The sequence below is a fragment of the Balaenoptera borealis genome (assembly GCF_965194805.1).
Source record: "Balaenoptera borealis genome assembly, chromosome: 11".
NCBI classification, from domain to species: domain Eukaryota; kingdom Metazoa; phylum Chordata; class Mammalia; order Artiodactyla; family Balaenopteridae; genus Balaenoptera; species Balaenoptera borealis.
In genome coordinates, this window is record NC_138868.1 from 77,873,183 (window position 1) to 77,891,064 (window position 17,882).

At 37.3% G+C, this 17,882-nt stretch overlaps 1 protein-coding gene across 1 annotated transcript in view; it reads left to right on the forward strand.

The window, feature by feature from the left end:
- Positions 1-17,882, forward strand: part of CNTN5 (contactin 5) — a 1,371,764-nt gene that overhangs the window by 1,290,799 nt on the left and 63,083 nt on the right. Inside the window, exon 18 of the mRNA XM_082339878.1 lies at positions 6,432-6,581. Coding sequence (XP_082196004.1) covers positions 6,432-6,581 — 150 coding nt within the window. The remainder of the gene's footprint in view (positions 1-6,431; positions 6,582-17,882) is intronic.

Below are 17,882 nucleotides of genomic sequence, written 5' to 3' on the forward strand. Positions count from 1 at the left end.
ACAACATTCGCATTATAGGGGTCCCAGAAGGAGAAGAGAGAGAGAAAGGACCAGAGAAAATATTTGAAGAGATCATAGTTGAAAACTTCCCTAACATGGGAAAGGGAATAGCCACCCAAGTCCAAGAAGCGCAGAGAGTCCCATACAGGATAAACCCAAGGAGAAACATGCCGAGACACATAGTAGTCAAAGTGGCAAAAATTAAAGACAAAGAAAAATTATTGAAAGCAGCAAGGGAAAAATGACAGATAACATACAAGGGAACTCCCATAAGGTTAACATCTGATTTCTCAGCAGAAACTCTACAAGCCAGAAGGGAGTGGCATGATATATTTAAAGTGATGAAAGGGAAGAACCTACAACCAAGATTACTCTACCCGGCAAGGATCTCATTCAGATTTGATGGAGAAATCAAAAGCTTTACAGACAAGCAAAGGCTAAGAGAATTCAGCACCACCAAACCAGCTCTACAACAAATGCTAAAGGAACTTCTCAAAGTGGGAAACACAAGAGAAGAAAAGGACCTACAAAAACAAACCCAAAACAATTAAGAAAATGGTCATAGGAACATACATATCGATAATTACCTTAAACGTGAATGGATTAAATGCCCCAACCAAAAGACATAGACTGGCTGAATGGATACAGAAACAAGACCCATATATATGCTGTCTACAAGAGACCCACTTTAGACCTAGGGACACATACAGACTGAAAGTGAGGGGATGGAAAATGATATTCCATGCAAATGGAAATCAAAAGAAAGCTGGAGTAGCTATACTCATATCAGATAAAATAGACTTTAAAATAAAGAATGTTACAAGAGACAAGGAAGGACACTACATAATGATCAAGGGATCAATCCAAGAAGAAGATATAACAATTATAAATATATATGCACCCAACATAGGAGCACCTCAATACATAAGGCAACTGCTAACAGCTATAAAAGAGGAAATTGACAGTAACACAATAATAGTGGGGCACTTTAACACCTCACTTACACCAATGGACAGATCATCTAAAATGAAAATAAATAAGGAAACAGAAGCTTTAAATGACACAATAGACCAGTTAGATTTAATTGATATATATAGGACATTCCATCCAAAAACAGCAGATTGCACGTTCTTCTCAAGTGCTCACGGAACATTCTCCAGGATAGATCACATCTTGGGTCACAAATCAAGCCTCAGTAAATTTAAGAAAATTGAAATCATATCAAGCATCTTTTCTGACCACAACGCTATGAGATTAGAAATGAATTACAGGGAAAAAAACGTAAAAAAGACAAACACATGGAGGCTAAACAATACGTTACTAAATAACCAAGAGATCACTGAAGAAATCAAAGAGGAAATCAAAAAATACCTAGAGACAAATGACAATGAAAACACAATGACCCAAAACCTATGGGATGCAGCAAAAGCAGTTCTAAGAGGGAAGTTTATAGCTATACAAGCCTATCTCAAGAAACAAGAAAAATCTCAAGTAAACAATCTAACCTTACACCTAAAGAAACTAGAGAAAGAAGAACAAACAAAACCCAAAGTTAGCAGAAGGAAAGAAATCATAAAGATCAGAGCAGAAATAAATGAAATAGAAACAAAGAAAACAATAGCAAAGATCAATAAAGCTAAAAGTTGGTTCTTTGAGAAGATAAACAAAATTGATAAGCCATTAGCCAGACTCATCAAGAAAAAGAGGGAGAGGACTCAAATCAATAAAATCAGAAATGAAAAAGAAGTTACAACAGACACCGCAGAAATACAAAGCATCCTAAGAGACTACTACAAGCAACTTTATGCCAATAAAATGGACAACCTGGAAGAAATGGACAAATTCATAGAAAGGTATAACCTTCCAAGACTGAACCAGGAAGAAACAGAAAATATGAACAGACCAATCACAAGTAATGAAATTGAAACTGTGATTAAAAATCTTCCAACAAACAAAAGTCCTGGACCAGATGGCTTCACAGGTGAATTCTATCAAACATTTAGAGAAGAGCTAACACCTATCCTTCTCAAACTCTTCCAAAAAATTGCAGAGGAAGGAACACTCCCAAACTCATTCTCTGAGGCCACCATCTCCCTGATACCAAAACCAGACAAAGACACTACAAAAAAAGAAAATTACAGACCAATATCACTGATGAATATAGATGCAAAAATCCTCAACAAAATACTAGCAAACAGAATCCAACAACACATTAAAAGGATCATACAACACAATCAAGTGGGATTTATCCCAGGGATGCAAGGATTCTTCAATATACGCAAATCAATCAATGTGATACACCATATTAACAAATTGAAGAATAAAAACCATATGATCATCTCAATAGATGCAGAAAAAGCTTTTGACAAAATTCAACACCCATTTATGATAAAAACTCTCCAGAAAGTGGGCATAGAGGGAACCTACCTCAACATAATAAAAGCCATATATGACAAACCCACGGCAAACATCATTCTCAATGGTGAAAAACTGAAAGCATTTCCTCTAAGATCAGGAACGAGACAAGGATGTCCACTCTCACCACTATTATTCAACATAGTTCTGGAGGTCCTAGCCACGGCAATCAGAGAAGAAAAAGAAATAAAAGGAATAAAAAAAAAAATATGTGGTAAATATATAAACAATGGAATATTACTCAGCTATGATAATAATGAAATCTTGCCATTTGACATAATGTGTATGGATTTAGAGGGTCTTATTCTAATGAAATAATCAGAGAAAAACAAATACCACATGATCTCATATATGGAATTCAAAAAACAAAAAAAGAAAGAAAACAAAATGGAAACAGACTCTTAGATACAGAGAACAGACAGATGTTGCCAGAAAGTTGGTGTTGGGGGATGTGAAATAGGTGAAGGAAATTAAGAGGTACAAACCTCCAGTTATAAATAAATAAGTTACAGGCCTGTAATACACAGCCTAAGAATATTGTCAGTAATATTGTAATATATTTGTTTGGGGACAGATGGTTACTAGACATACTGTGGCATTCATTTCATAATGTATGCAAATGTCAAATCATTATGTAGTGCACCTGAAACTAACATAGTATTGTACATCAAGTGAATTTCCAAAAAAAATAAAATAAATTTTAAAAAATTTAAAAAATCACAACCTGCCTACTATGGACTGAATTGTGTCTCCCCAAAATTAATATGTTGAAATCCTAACCGCTGTATGACTGTATTTGGAGGAGACGCCTTTAAAGAGATCAGACGGCAATTAGATATATGAGGCTGGAGTTTAAGAGTGAGGTTTAGAATAAAGATATAAATTAGGAAATTATTGGCATATAAATTTCATTTAATACCATAAGACTGCATGACATCTCCAAGGATATAAGCATAAAATAAAGAAGAAAGGAGTATGAAAACTGAGCCCTCAAGTAACCAATAGAAAGAAGTTGTGGAAAAGAGGAGCCATCCAAAGGATACAGAGGGGAAGCAACCATCTGTTAAAAAAAAAAAAAGAATGTGATATCCTGACAGACAAAAGAGTAAAATCTATCAAGGAAGAGAAAGAGTAATCAACTGGGTCAAATGCTGCTGACTTGGAAAGTATGATGAGGAATAAGAATTGATCATTGATTTAAGCAACATAGAGGTCATTCGTAATCTTGACACTAGAAATTTTAGTAAAATAGTAAGAACTAAAGTCTCACAAGAATTGGTTCAAGAGAAAATGGAGAAAAGTTAATGCAGACAACTCTTTTAAGAAGTTTTGCTGCAAAGGGAAGTGGAGAAATCAAAACACTTGAAGTCAGAGATGTCATAATTTGCTTATGAGTTGGAGTAGTGCAGGGGAAAAAGAAAGAAATCCAGGATGACCCCCAAATTTTGGATACAGAAATTGTCATTCACTGAGTAAGGAATACTGAAGAAGTAGGTGGGGGAAATTAAGGTTAAGAATCCCATCTAAATAGAAAGGTTTAATAGGTCATAGGACATGTGAATTTGGAGTCTAGGGAGGAAGTTCATGGCTGAAAATATTAGCATCATCAGCATACAGAAGGTTTTAAAAACGATGAGACTAGATAAGATCACCATGGAGTTAAAAAAAATGGGAGTTAGTAGAACTGTGGTGCACCTGGAAGATGAAAAGAAACTAGCAATGGAGACTGATAAGGCATAATCAGAAAGGAGAAAAACAGAAGTTTTGAAAAGTATTTCAAAGAGCAGAGCATGATCAACTGTGTCAAAGCATGATGTTAGAACAAACAAGCTAAGGAACAGAGAACAATGGTCTCTATTTTAGCAATAGAGACCATTGGTGATCTTGACAGGAGCAGTTATGGTGGAATGTTGGAGGTAAGAGCTTGATTGGAGCGGGTTCAAGAGTGAATAGAGGGGCTTCCCTGGTGGTGCAGTGGTTAAGAATCCGCCTGCCAATGCAGGGGACACGGGTTCGAGTCCTGGTCTGGGAAGATCCCACATGCCGCGGAGCAACTAAGCCCGTGCGCCACAACTACTGAGCCTGCGCGTCTGGAGCCTGTGCTCCGCAACAAGAGAGGCCGCGATAGTGAGAGGCCCACGCACCGCGATGAAGAGTGGTCCCCGCTCGCCGCAACTGGAGAAAGCCCTCGCACAGAAACGAAGACCCAACACAGCCATAAATAAATAAATAAATAATTTAAAAAAAAAAAAAAAGAGTGAATAGAAAGAGAATAATTGGAGATAGCAAATAAGGTACAAATAACTCTTGAGAAGTTTTGCTATAAAAGAAACATAAAGACTAGAGACTGGGTGAAGGCTGGAAGGAGAGAAAATTTTGAGACAATTTTGTCTTGATTTGTTTTTAAGTGGGAAAAATACCTGCATGCTTGCATTAGAGACATTTGAGGGGGAGGTGGGGAGGAGAGAGACACAACTGAGATGGATTGCCCTCTTCTTTACAATATCTTAAGAGGGCCACCCCTTGAGAGGCATGAAGTTGCCTTAGAGGGGATTCATGTTTCTACTGTAGTAAAAAGTTGGAAGAATGTTCAGAAAGAAGAATGAGTATATGGCAATTTTGCTAATGACAGATTATGAATTCCAAAGGCCCTAGTAAAAGGATTTTAAACAGTAGGGAAGGATGACAACTGAGACAGAAAGAGGAAATGTGCAGAGTTCTATGGGGATTCGAATAAAACGGATGAGGCACGACCTATCTGTTTGGAGTTGCTTGAAGTGACTGACATAAACAGAAGTCAATGAAACAGTAAGTCCTGAGGGACCCAAGGCAAGTATTGGTGAAGCAGTGTATATTGGGGTCTAGGGAGAGCTGAGTGTCTTGGTATCTCTTCTTCCCACCTTTATGTTTGGCAGACACAGCTCAGCATTCTACCAAGCTATGGACTGAACAGTGGCCTTTATCCCCTACCTCTTAGACTCCAAGCATGTTGCTCATTTGTCAGTGCAGCAAAAGGGGACAGAGTTTTTTCATGTCTTCATTTCACTGCTTTAAAAAGTCAGCTCTGTAGGGCTGTGAGATTTGTCAGGCAGCCCACACTGCCTATGGGCTGATCATTCACATTTCAGGGAGCTAATTATTTGGTAACATTCTACTATTACTTTTCAAAAGAGATTTTCATGGGAAATCCAAGATGCATTTAATTCCACCTTGTCATAGTAAAAGTCCATCAAGTCATAAAATCAAGAGCTCCCCCCTGCCACTGCCCTGCCATGCTTAAACAGAAATCCAGGGCTGATATAAATCCAGAGAATGTTTGCACTTCATAAGGGAGGTTTTCTACTTTCCCCCTTTTCACCTCTATAACAAATGTTCTTCCAGAAATATTTCCTACACAGCAGAGATGAGTGAACAAGAAAAGCAGTCAAATAGAGCATAAACGCTATGTAAAAAATACTTTACTCTGTGGTAATTATATTGACACACAATTTTATGTTTTAATAAAATCTAAATGTAGTGCAAAAATCACTCCAAGGAGAGTTCAGAGCTTCCACTTTGAAACCACAAACTGGAGTTTTTAAATTAGAGGAATATATTCTTACTCTGCTGCTTGGAACTGCCAAGTGGCTAAGCATGTTTGCCAGAACTGTGAGAAGCAAACTGCTCAAGAAATTTCTCTAGAAATATGAGAGCTATTTGCTTAAATTATAGCACTAGTTGGCGTCTTATCTGGGGCTGAGGGGTTGACAAAATGATCATGGCAAGTTATGTTATGTCAATCTATGTGTAAACATGAGATGAAAGAATTCTAACTATAACAAACTGACATGTGCAAGTGCTTACTTCTGAGAATTGATTTTCATTTTACTAATGAGACGGGAGGTGACACATGACCACGTGTTATAAGGATGTACGCAGCAGCCTGCCAATTATGTCAGTGCCTGTGATATCTTTGATCGCAATCTATAAGCATTTCCAGTTCACTTAATGGCATGAAATCTCCTTCCTCTCCATAGTCCCAGAAATCATAACAGGGGACATGGAATCAGCCATGGCAGTGGACCTGAACCCCTGGGTGGAATATGAATTCAGAGTGGTGGCCACCAATCCAATTGGGACTGGAGATCCAAGCACCCCATCTCGAAAGATCCGCACAAATGAAGCAGGTAAGAATATTGGAGAGTCAGCATTCTATTTGGTATGTCCCTAATCACTTTTAAAGCAAGTTGAATTAACCATTAATGCTTGCTTTAGTATAATTTTTCCTAATTCATTTACCTAGACATCGTAAAATCTTTTCCTTCAAAATAATTCTTTCATTTTATCTGTTTTCAGAACATTCTCTCCTTGTTTCTACAAGTACAGGTCTAGGTGCTTCAATTTCCTCCCAACCCTTGCCCGCATCAAGTTACCATGAAACTGAAGCAGTTAGTTTCTTCTTCTAATTATATACTCATTCAATACAGCAGACCTATAAAATTCGGAATAGATTAGCTTATCCTCTTTTTCTCCAGTAATAACAGTCACCCCTAATTATAGGGTACTTCCTTAAATTCTTTATGTTGCCCTTCACCGTCTGAGCTGGTATAAATTACACTTTGCAAAGACAAACATAGTCTTAACTTGACCCACTGCCATCTTGATGTCTATGTGTAAAATAACTGCTTCCTAACTTAGAAAAAAAAAACAGTATTCTTCCGGCCTTTTAGAATGAAGTATCTCTGATAGAATCTTTCTAAAGACCACACAAGGAAAATTAACAGTTTTATTTAAAAACAAATGTTAAGATATCTTGTCCATCATCTGGAAGAAGCAGAATAAAGAAAAATTGTTAGTAGAGCTTTGATTACTTTGGACAAAGTCTTATTGAGATTTATCTTTATGTCCCTATAAAATTGTATATAAAAAATATTTAGTAAGGCACTAGCTTAGGCAAACACAAATATCAATAATGTTGATAAGAATGATTAAAACAACAGAGAAATGAAGAGGGGGGTAGATTACAGATACGAGGAGGAGAGAAACAAATTAATGTCTTTACACTCAATGATAACATGAATCTCAATAATCATTACAATGTAAGTACACTAAGGATGAGAATTTTGTCTTATTTGTTCACTGTTTTATCTTCAATACCTAGAACAATGTCTGGCACTGGTACTCCATATGTCTTTGTTGAAAGATTAAAAAGGAATATTCCTTTTCTTTCCTTTATATGCTGCTACCCACATCAGGACCCAGGTCAGAGACACATGTACAAAGAAGGTTAAGAATGAACTGTGAATTGTACATTTTGTATCATAGTTATAGAATTGGACCAAAAATGGGATTTGTGACTTCTTAGAAATCGAATGAAGCTTATAATAATTAAAATAAATTATCAAAAGAGTTGGTTCTTTCTCTAAAACACACTCAGTCTGGCTCTTAAAAAGAGAAAGAAAGAAAAGAAAAGAATCCCAAATGATCAACTTATTACATAAAGTGTGAATAATCATTAAAAAGATGTTCAAATTCTTTTCATATAAAAATTAAGCAACCAAGAAAAGAAAAGCTAGTCTAAATATGTTGGAAAAGATTCATTCACAGAAAAATCCAACTTTTCTGCTTTTGTGATTTGCCTATTACAAGTTGTTTTTTTTCTGCTACTTTTTCAATAGTGTGAATTTTAAATTGAACGTTAATTGCTCGGTTGTATTTTCATGCATTCATGAAATCAGCCATGCTTTCATTGTGTACAGGTGTTCATTAATTAAGAGCATAACAGGTTAGTTGTTCCTCATTTTATGTACTCACTGTGCAGATATTGAAATGACTGCCAATATTAGTACTTAGGCTCACATATTTTCTAAAAAGCACTGCCTTAATTTGCATATTGTTAATTGTGTTTAAACAAAGGCAAAGATTACTGCCTAATTCAGATGTTCTCTATAAATATTCATTTCAAAATAAATAATCCGTTTGGGGTGAATAATCCTTTTAGACTTTCTGTAGTACAAATCTCTTTGTGCTATTAAAAATACTTTAACAACACTTTCACTTTTCAAGTTAAATCGTATTCAGATGATGCATTTTAAAAGACTTGTCCCTTGTCTATTTCTGAAGCTACTTCAATCATATAGCGCCTGTCTCTCCATTTTATCATGAGTTCTATACACATGACATACTCTAGTCCATTAAAATCTTATGGAAGAGAAGAGAAATAGCATGAAAAATACATGAAATACTCTTTTTTGAAAGTGAGTTGAGGAAGGCTGTACTGCATACTTTATGCTTCTTGTGCTTTGGTACCACACAGGGCTAAAGCTGCTAATGGTGTTGAACCAAGGGTTGAGTTTTATGCCTGTTTTGTCAGGCAGCACAGATTAAAAGGGACACAAACATCCTGAGACACCCTCTCAAGTGATGCACTCTGCCTCTATTAAGTACATGTCCTGTATTTTAAAAGATGATGCTGTTCTAATGGACCAAGTAATCTTTGAAAACCAATGGAGCTGCCTGGAAGAGAAAAGGTCTCACACTCGGGATATTGAATCGAAAGTTTTATGTCCCTTTAAAATTCTCCTCTTTACTAGAATATTCTAAATCCCAAAGCAGTTTTAGTAAAGCATTTTTACCTTAGATTGTTTCTTGCCCACACACCAAAAAAGGTTAATTTTTCTTTGCAATATCCTGTAGGGTATATTTTGAATTTTATGGTCATCAAAATACTCTTCATAATCAATAAATATAAGATAAATTGGTTTAGTCAACTTATTATTTTTAGGATGTCAAAAGCGTGATACAAATACAGATTTCCCCAGCTATCCAAAAGGAAAGCATTCCTAAGAAAACTTTTGTAAGCCAAAATGGCATAAAGTGAAGAACCAATTTTCATTTTTCACCTTTTTTCATAAAAGTGAAAATCTCTTCAGATTTTTTTCAGTTTGTGAAAACAGGTACTAATGTAGGTCTTTCGTAAAAACAAAGTGGTATAAAGCAAACTTTTGAAAAGCAAAGGATACCTGTATATGTTTGCACTTTAATGTATGTTTATATTTATTTATTTATAGTTCAATTTTCTTACAAGTTTTAGTGAGTTTGTTAGCTACAGAGAGAGAGAGAGAGAGAGAAAGAAATTTGCAAATGTGGAAATGTGTTACTATCTTCAAACCAGTATATAAGTTTGTGTTGAATACTGGGAATGCTTTTTCTACCATTTAAAAAGATGACACTCAAGAGAGAAAAATCACATTTTAGGAAATGAATTTTGAAATAAACACTCTGGTAGAAATAGTAAAATATGTAAATATGAATTTAGCAAGAAAAATTCTCTCATTTAATTGAGTAATTCTCTCATTTAACTGAACTTTAATATTCTGTGTTACATATTTATAACACTAACTGTTGAAAGATAAATGCAAAGGAGAGAAGATACCATTAACTATGTAATCTATAGTTTAGAAAGGTTTGGTCTTCTCTGTTCTATAAAATTTCTATTATTATTAAAGCTCTTGGTTTAAATCTCAATACCTGCAGTTTTTTATTTCAAATTATGATGAACTGATAGAGAAATAAAAGAAGGTGCTACCTAATACCTGTAATTAAGAGTTTGAGGTTCAGAGTTATGCAGATACGGGTTAATGTTCTTCTCTGCCACTTACTAGCAATAAACATACATAAGCTATATGCAATGTTCAAGGCTCAGTTTTTTCACTTATAAAATGGAGATCATATAGCAACCTACTCCCTTGGATTATTGTGTTAAATAAGATAATGAAGGTAAAGAGTTTGGCACATAGTAAGTGCTTAACATTAGCCATTTATTATTATTATTATCATGAATTTAAATGAGTTACTACTTTATTAAATATAAATTTAAATGACAGTAATTATGTATGTTGCTATTTTCATATAGAGGAAACATTTTCAGGTTAAATATATGTTTGTCAACATACTAAGAGCCATTCAGTCTCTTGGCTTGCAGTTGCCTCCAAGACACCGTCCTGTTGAGAAGCCTCCACAGCAGACTGAGTGTCATCCATCCTGGCCCCTCAACCCACCTGAATGTTTGGGGAGTCAAGAGAGCCTTTTGGAGTGTGGTGTACAGTACAGACCACCATGTTCCCCTCTACATCCCCCTTCTCCACCTCCATGTCTGGGCTCTCCATGCTGCTTTTCTTGTCTAGCCATCCTCATCCATAAGTGGATCATGATATTGTCACAACATGTAGCCATTTTCTTTGGTTCTTATAGCATAGATAAGACAAAAGGAGCAGAGAAGAAGAAGTGTCAAATGAAAGACTTTGCTTAAACACATTGTTACATATTCAATAACTTTCTAGTTTCTTAGTGCATTGTAGTCTGTCCTGTCATCCTCTTCGGATTTTGAAATGGAAAATGTCACATAACATATTTTTGGCCACACAAGGAAAAACTTTTTTCTACATTTAAGAGATTAATGGTCAACCAGATAAACATGACTATCAAGTAAACAATCAGATGAAAATCTTTCCTAGCCTTAGCACTTTCTGTACTATATTATGTTACAGTTAGGTAACTGGTTTACTGAACAGACTGAAATACATACAGTTTAAACATAAAAGAGTTTTCTTCTTCTCCCACCACTGTTATCCAATATGTTCCATCTCATCTCTGGCTTCAGTTCCAACTATATCCAAGGCTTTTTTAGGTACTAGGACAGTCTCATTTTCAGCTATTAAAAAATTCTATATTGAGGAGGAGCTTCAAGATGGCGGAAGAGTACGACACGGAGATCACCTTCCTCTCCACAAACACATCAGAAATACATCTACATGTGGAACAGCTCTGATAGAACACCTACTGAACGCTGGCAGAAGACCTCAGACCTCCCAAAAGGCAAGAAACTCCCCACGTACCTGGGTAGGGCAAAAGAAAAAAGAAAAAACAGAGACAAAGAATAGGGACGGGACCTGCACCAGTTGGAGGGAGCTGTGAAGGAGGAAAGGTTTCCACACATTAGGAAGCCCCTTCATGGGCGGAGACTGCGGGTGGCAGAGGGGGTAAGCTTTGGAGCCACGGAGGAGAACGCAGCAATAGGGGTGCGGAGGGCAAAGCGGAGAGATTCCTGCACAGAGGCTCGGCACCGAGCAGCACTCACCAGCCCAAGAGGCTTGTCTGCTCACCCGCCGGGGTGGGCGGGGGCTGGGATCTGAGGCTCGGGCTTCAGTAGGATCCCAGGGAGAGGACTGGGGATGGCTGCATGAACACAGCCTGAAGGGGGCTAGTGCGCCATGGTTAGCCAGGAGAGAGCCCGGGGAAAAAGTCTGGACCTGCCGGAGAGGCAAGAGACTTTTTCTTCCCTCTTTGTTTCCTGGTGCACGAGGAGAGGGGATTAAGAGCGCTGCTTAAAGGAGCTCCAGAGACGGGCGCGAGCCGCAGGTATCAGCGCAGACCCCAGAGACGGGCATGAAATGCTAAGGCTGCTGCTGCCGCCACCAAGAAGCCTGTGTGCAAGCACAGGTCACTCTCTACACCACCCCTCCCAGGAGCCTGTGCAGCCCGCCACTGCCAGGGTCCAGTGATCCAGGGACAACTTCCCCAGGAGAACGCATGGCGCGCCTCAGGCTGGTGCAACGTCACGCTGGCCTCTGCCGCTGCAGGCTCACCCCGCATTTGTACCCCTACTTCCCCCTGGCCTGAGTGAGCCAGAGGCCCTGAATCAGCTGCTTCTTTAGCCCCACCCTGTCTGAGTGAAGAACAGACACCCTCAGGCGACCTACATGCAGAGGTGGGTCCAAATCCAAAGCTGAACCCCAGGAGCTGTGCGAACAAAGAAGGGAAAAGGAAATTTCTCCCAGCAGCCTCAGAAGAAGCAGATTAAAGCTCCACAAACAACTTGATGTACCTGCATCTGTGGAATACCTGGATAGACAACGAATCATCCAAAACTAAGGAGGTGGACTTTGGGGGCAGGATATATATATTTTTTCCCTTTTTCTCTTTTTGTGAGTGTGTATGTGTATGCTTCTGTGTGTGATTTTGTCTGTATAGCTTTGCTTTTACCATTTGTCCTAGGGTTCTGTCCATCCGTTTTTGTTTTTCTTTTTGGTTTTTACTTTTTAAATTTTTTTTCTTAATAATTATTTTTTATTTTAATAACTTAATTTTACTTTATTTTATTTTATTTTATCTTCTTTCTTTCTTTCTTTCTTTCTTTCTTTCTTTCTTTCTTTCTTTCTTTCTTTCTTTCTATTTTTTCTCCCTTTTATTTTGAGCTGTGAGGAATGAATGGCTCTTGGTGCTCCAGACAGGGGTCAGGGCTGTGCCTCTGAGGTGGGAGAGCCAACATCAGGACACTGGTCCACAAGAGACCTCCCAGCTCCACGTAATATCAAAGGGTGAAAATCTCCCAGAGATCTCCATCTCAACGCCAAGACCCAGCTTCACTCAACGACCAGCAAGCTACAGTGCTGGATACCCTATGCCAAACAACTAGCAAGACAGGAACACAACCCCATCCATTAGCAGAGAGGCTGCCTAAAATCATAATAAGGCCACAGACACCTCAAAACACACCACCAGACATGGACCTGCCCACCAGAAAGACAAGTTCCAGCCTCATCCACCAGAACACAGGCACTAGTCCCCTCCACCAGGAGGCCTACACAACACACTGAACCAATCTTAGCCACTGGGGACAGACACCAAAAACAACGAGAACTACTAACCTGCAGCCTGTGAAAAGGAGACCCCAGACACAGTAAGTTAAGCAAAATGAGAAGACAGAAAAACACACAGCAGAAGAAGAGGCAAGGTAAAAACCCACCAGACCTAACAAATGAAGAAGAAATAGGCAGTCTACCTGAAAAACAATTCAGAATAATGATAGTAAAGATGATCCAAAATCTTGGAAGTAGAATAGAGAATATACAAGAAAGGTTTAACAAGGACATAGAAGAACTAAAGAGCAAACAAACAATAATGAACAGCACAATAAATGAAATTAAAAATTCTCTAGAAGGAATCAATAGCAGAATAACTGAGGCAGAAGAACGGATAAGTGACCTGGAAGACAAAATAGTGCAAATAACTACTGCAGAGCAGAATAAACAAAAAAGAATGAAAAGAATTGAGGACAGTCTCAGAGACCTCTGGGACAACATTAAATGCACCAACATTCAAATTATAGGGGTCCCAGAACAAGAAGAGAAAAAGAAAGGGACTGAGAAAATATTTAAAGAGATTATAGTTGAAAACTTCCCTAATATGGGAAAGGAAATAGTTACTCAAGTCAGGGAAGCACAGAGAGTCCCATACAGGATAAATCCAAGGAGAAACACGCCAAGACACATATTAATCAAACTATTAAAAATTAAATACAAAGAAAAAATATTAAAAGCAGCAAGGGAAAAACAACAAATAACACACAAGGGAATCCCCATAACGTTAACAGCTGATCCTTCAGCAGAAACTCTGCAAGCCAGAAGGCAGTGGCAGGACATATTTAAAGTGTTGAAGGAGAAAAAGCTACAACCAAGATTACTCTACTCAGCAAGGATCTCATTCAGATTTGATGGAGAAATTAAAACCTTTACAGACAAACAAAAGCTAAGACAATTCAGCACCACCAAACCAGCTTTACAACAAATGCTAAAGGAACTTCTCTAGGCAGGAAACACAAGAGAAGGAAAAAAGCTACAATAACAAACCCAAAACAAATAAGAAAATGATAATAGGAACATAAATATCGATAATTACCTTAAATGTAAATGGATTAAATGCTCCAACCAAAAGACATAGACTGGTTGAATGGATACAAAAACAAGACCCATATATATGCTGTGTACAAGAGACCAACCTCAGACCTAGGGACACATATAGACTGAAAGTGAGGGGATGGCAAAAGATATTCCATGCAAATGGAAATCAAAAGGAAGCTGGAGTAGCAATTCTCATATCAGACAAAATAGACTTTAAAATAAAGCCTATTACAAGAGACAAAGAAGGACACTACATAATGATCAAGGGATCGATCCAAGAAGAAGATATAACAATTGTAAATATTTATGCACCCAACATAAGAGCACCTCAATACATAAGGCAAATACTAACAGCCATAAAAGGGGAAATCGACAGTAACACAATCATAGTAGGGGACTAACACCCCACTTTCACCAATGGACAGATCATCCAAAGTGAAAATAAATAAGGAAACACAAGCTGTAAATGATACATTAGACAAGATGGAATTAATTTATATTTACAGGACATTCCATCCAAAAAAACAGAATACATTTTCTTCTCAGGTGCTCATGGCACATTCTCCAGGTCAGGTCATATCCTGGGTCACAAATCAAGCCTCAGTAAGTATAAGAAAACTGAAATTGTATCAAGTGTCTTTTCTGACCACAACGCTATGAGGCTAGATGTCAATTACAGGAAAAAATCTGTAAAAAATACAAACACACAGAGGCTAATCAATACACTACTAAATAACCAAGAGATCACTGAAGAAATCAAAGAGGAAATCAAAAAATACCTAGAAACAAATGACAATGAAAACACGATGACCCAAAACCTATAGGATGCAGCAAAAGCAGTTCTAAGAGGGAAGTTTATAGCAATACAATCTTACCTTAAGAAACAAGAAACATCTCAAATAAACAACCTAACCTTACACCTAAAGCAATTAGAGAAAGAAGAAAAAAAAAACCCCGAAAGTTAGCAGAAGGAAAGAAATCATAAAGATCAGATCAGAAATACATGAAAAAGAAATGAAGGAAATGATAACAAAGATCAATAAAGCTAAAAGCTGGTTCTCTGAGAAGATAAACAAAATTGATAAACCATTAGCCAGACTCATCAAGAAAAAAAAAAGGGAGAAGACTCAAATCAATAGAATTAGAAATGAAAAAGAAGTAACAACTGACACTGCAGAAATACAAAGGATCATGAGAGATGACTACAAGCAACTCTATGCCAATAAAATGGACAACTTGGAAGAAATGGACAAATTCTTAGAAATGCACAACCTTCTGAGACTGAACCAGGAAGAAATAGAAAATATGAACAGACCAATCAAAAACACTGAAATTGAAACTGTGATTAAAATCTTCTAACAAAAAAAAGCCCAGCACCAGATGGCTTCACAGGCGAATTCTATCGAACAATTAGAGAAGAGCTAACACCTATCCTTCTCAAACTCTTCCAAAATATAGCAGACTGAGGAACACTCCCAAACTCATTCTACGAGACCACCATCACCCTGATACCAAAACCAGACAAAGATGTCACAAAGAAAGAAAACTACAGGCCAATATCACTGATGACCATAGATGCAAAAATCCTCAACAAAATACTAGCAAACAGAATTCAAGAGCACAATAAAGGATCATACACCATGATCAAGTGGGGCTTATCCCAGGAATACAAGGATTTTTCAATATACGCAAATCAATCAATATGATACACCAGATTAACAAATAGAAGGAGAAAATCCATATGATCATCTCCATCGATGCAGAGAAAACTTTCGACAAAATTCAACACCCATTTATGATAAATATCCTGCAGAAAGTAGGCATAGAGGGAACTTTCCTCAACATAATAAAGGCCATATATGACAAACCCACAGCAAACATCATCCTCAATGGTGAAAAACTGAAATCATTTCCACGAAGATCAGGAACAAGACAAGGTTGCCCACTCTCACCACTATTATTCAACATAGTTTTGGAAGTTTTAGCAACAGCAATCAGAGAAGAAAAGGAAATAAAAGGAAACCAAAACGGAAAAGAAGAAATAAAGCTGTCACTGTTTGCAGATGACATGATACTACACATAGAGAATCCTATAGATGCTACCAGAAAACTACTAGAGCTAATCAATGAATTTGGTAAAGTAGCAGGATACAAAGTTAATGCACAGAAATCTCTAGCATTCCTATACACTAATGATGAAAAATCTGAAAGTGAAATTAAGAAAACACTCCCATTTACCATTGCAACAAAAAGAATAAAATATCTAGGAATAAACCTACCTAAGGAGACAAAAGAGCTGTATGCAGAAAAGTATAAGACACTGATGAAAGAAATTAAAGATGATACAAATAGATGGAGAGATATACCATGTTCATGGATTGGAAGAATCAACATTGTGAAAATGACTCTACTACCCAAAGCAAACTACAGATTCAATGCAATCCTTATCAAACTACCACTGGCATTTTTCACAGAACTGGAACAAAATATTTCACAATTTGTATGGAAACGAAAAGACCTCGAATAGCCAAAGCAATCTTGAGAAAGAAAAATGGAGCTGGAGGAATCAGGCTCCCTGACTTCTGACTATACTACAAAGCTACAGTAATCAAGACAGTATGGTACTGACACAAAAACAGAAATATAGATCAATGGAACAGGATAGGAAGCCCAGAGATAAACCTACACACATGTGGTCACCTTATCTTTGATAAAGGAGGCAAGAATATACACTGGAGAAAAGACAGCCTCTTCAATAAGTGGTGCTGGGAAAACTGGACAGCTACATGTAAAAGTATGAAATTAGAACACTCCCTAACACCATACACAAAAATAAACTCAAAATGGATTAAAGACCTAAATGTAAGACCAGACACTACCAAACTCTTAGAGGAAAACATAGGCAGAAGACTCTATGCCATAAATCACAGCAAGATCCTTTTTGACCCACCTCCTAGAGAAATGGAAATAACAACAAAAATAAACAAATGGGACCTAATGAAACTTAAAATCTTTTGCACAGCAAAGGAAACCATAAACAAGACAAAAAGACAACCTTCAGAATGGGAGAAAATATTTGCAAATGAAGCAACTGACAAAGGATTAATCTCCAAAATTTACAAGCAGCTCATGCAGCTCAATATCAAAAAAACAAACAACCCAATCCAAAAATGGGCAGAAGACCTAAATAGACATTTCTCCAAAGAAGATATACAGATTGCCAACAAACACATGAAAGAATGCTCAACATCATTAATCACTACAGAAATGCAAATCAAAACTACAGTGAGGTATCACCTCACACCAGTCAGAATGGCCCTCATCAAAAAATCTACAAATGATAAATGCTGGACAGGGGGTGGAGAAAAGAGAGCCCTCTTGCACTGTTGGTGGGAATGTAAATTGATACAGCCACTATGGAGAGCAGTATGGAGGTTCCTTCAAAAACTAAAAATAGAACTACCATATGACCCAGCAGTCCCACTACTGGGCATATACCCTGAGAAAACCATAATTCAAAAAGATTCATGTACCAAAATGTTCATTGCATCTCTATTTACAATAGCCAGGACATGGAAGCAACCTAAGTGTCCATCAACAGATGAATGGATAAAGAAGGTGTGGCACATGTATACAATAGAATATTACTCAGCCATAAAAAGAAACAAAATTGAGTTATTTGTAGTGAGGTGGATGGACCTAGAGTCTGTCATACAGAGTGAAGTAAGTCAGAAAGAGAAAAACAAA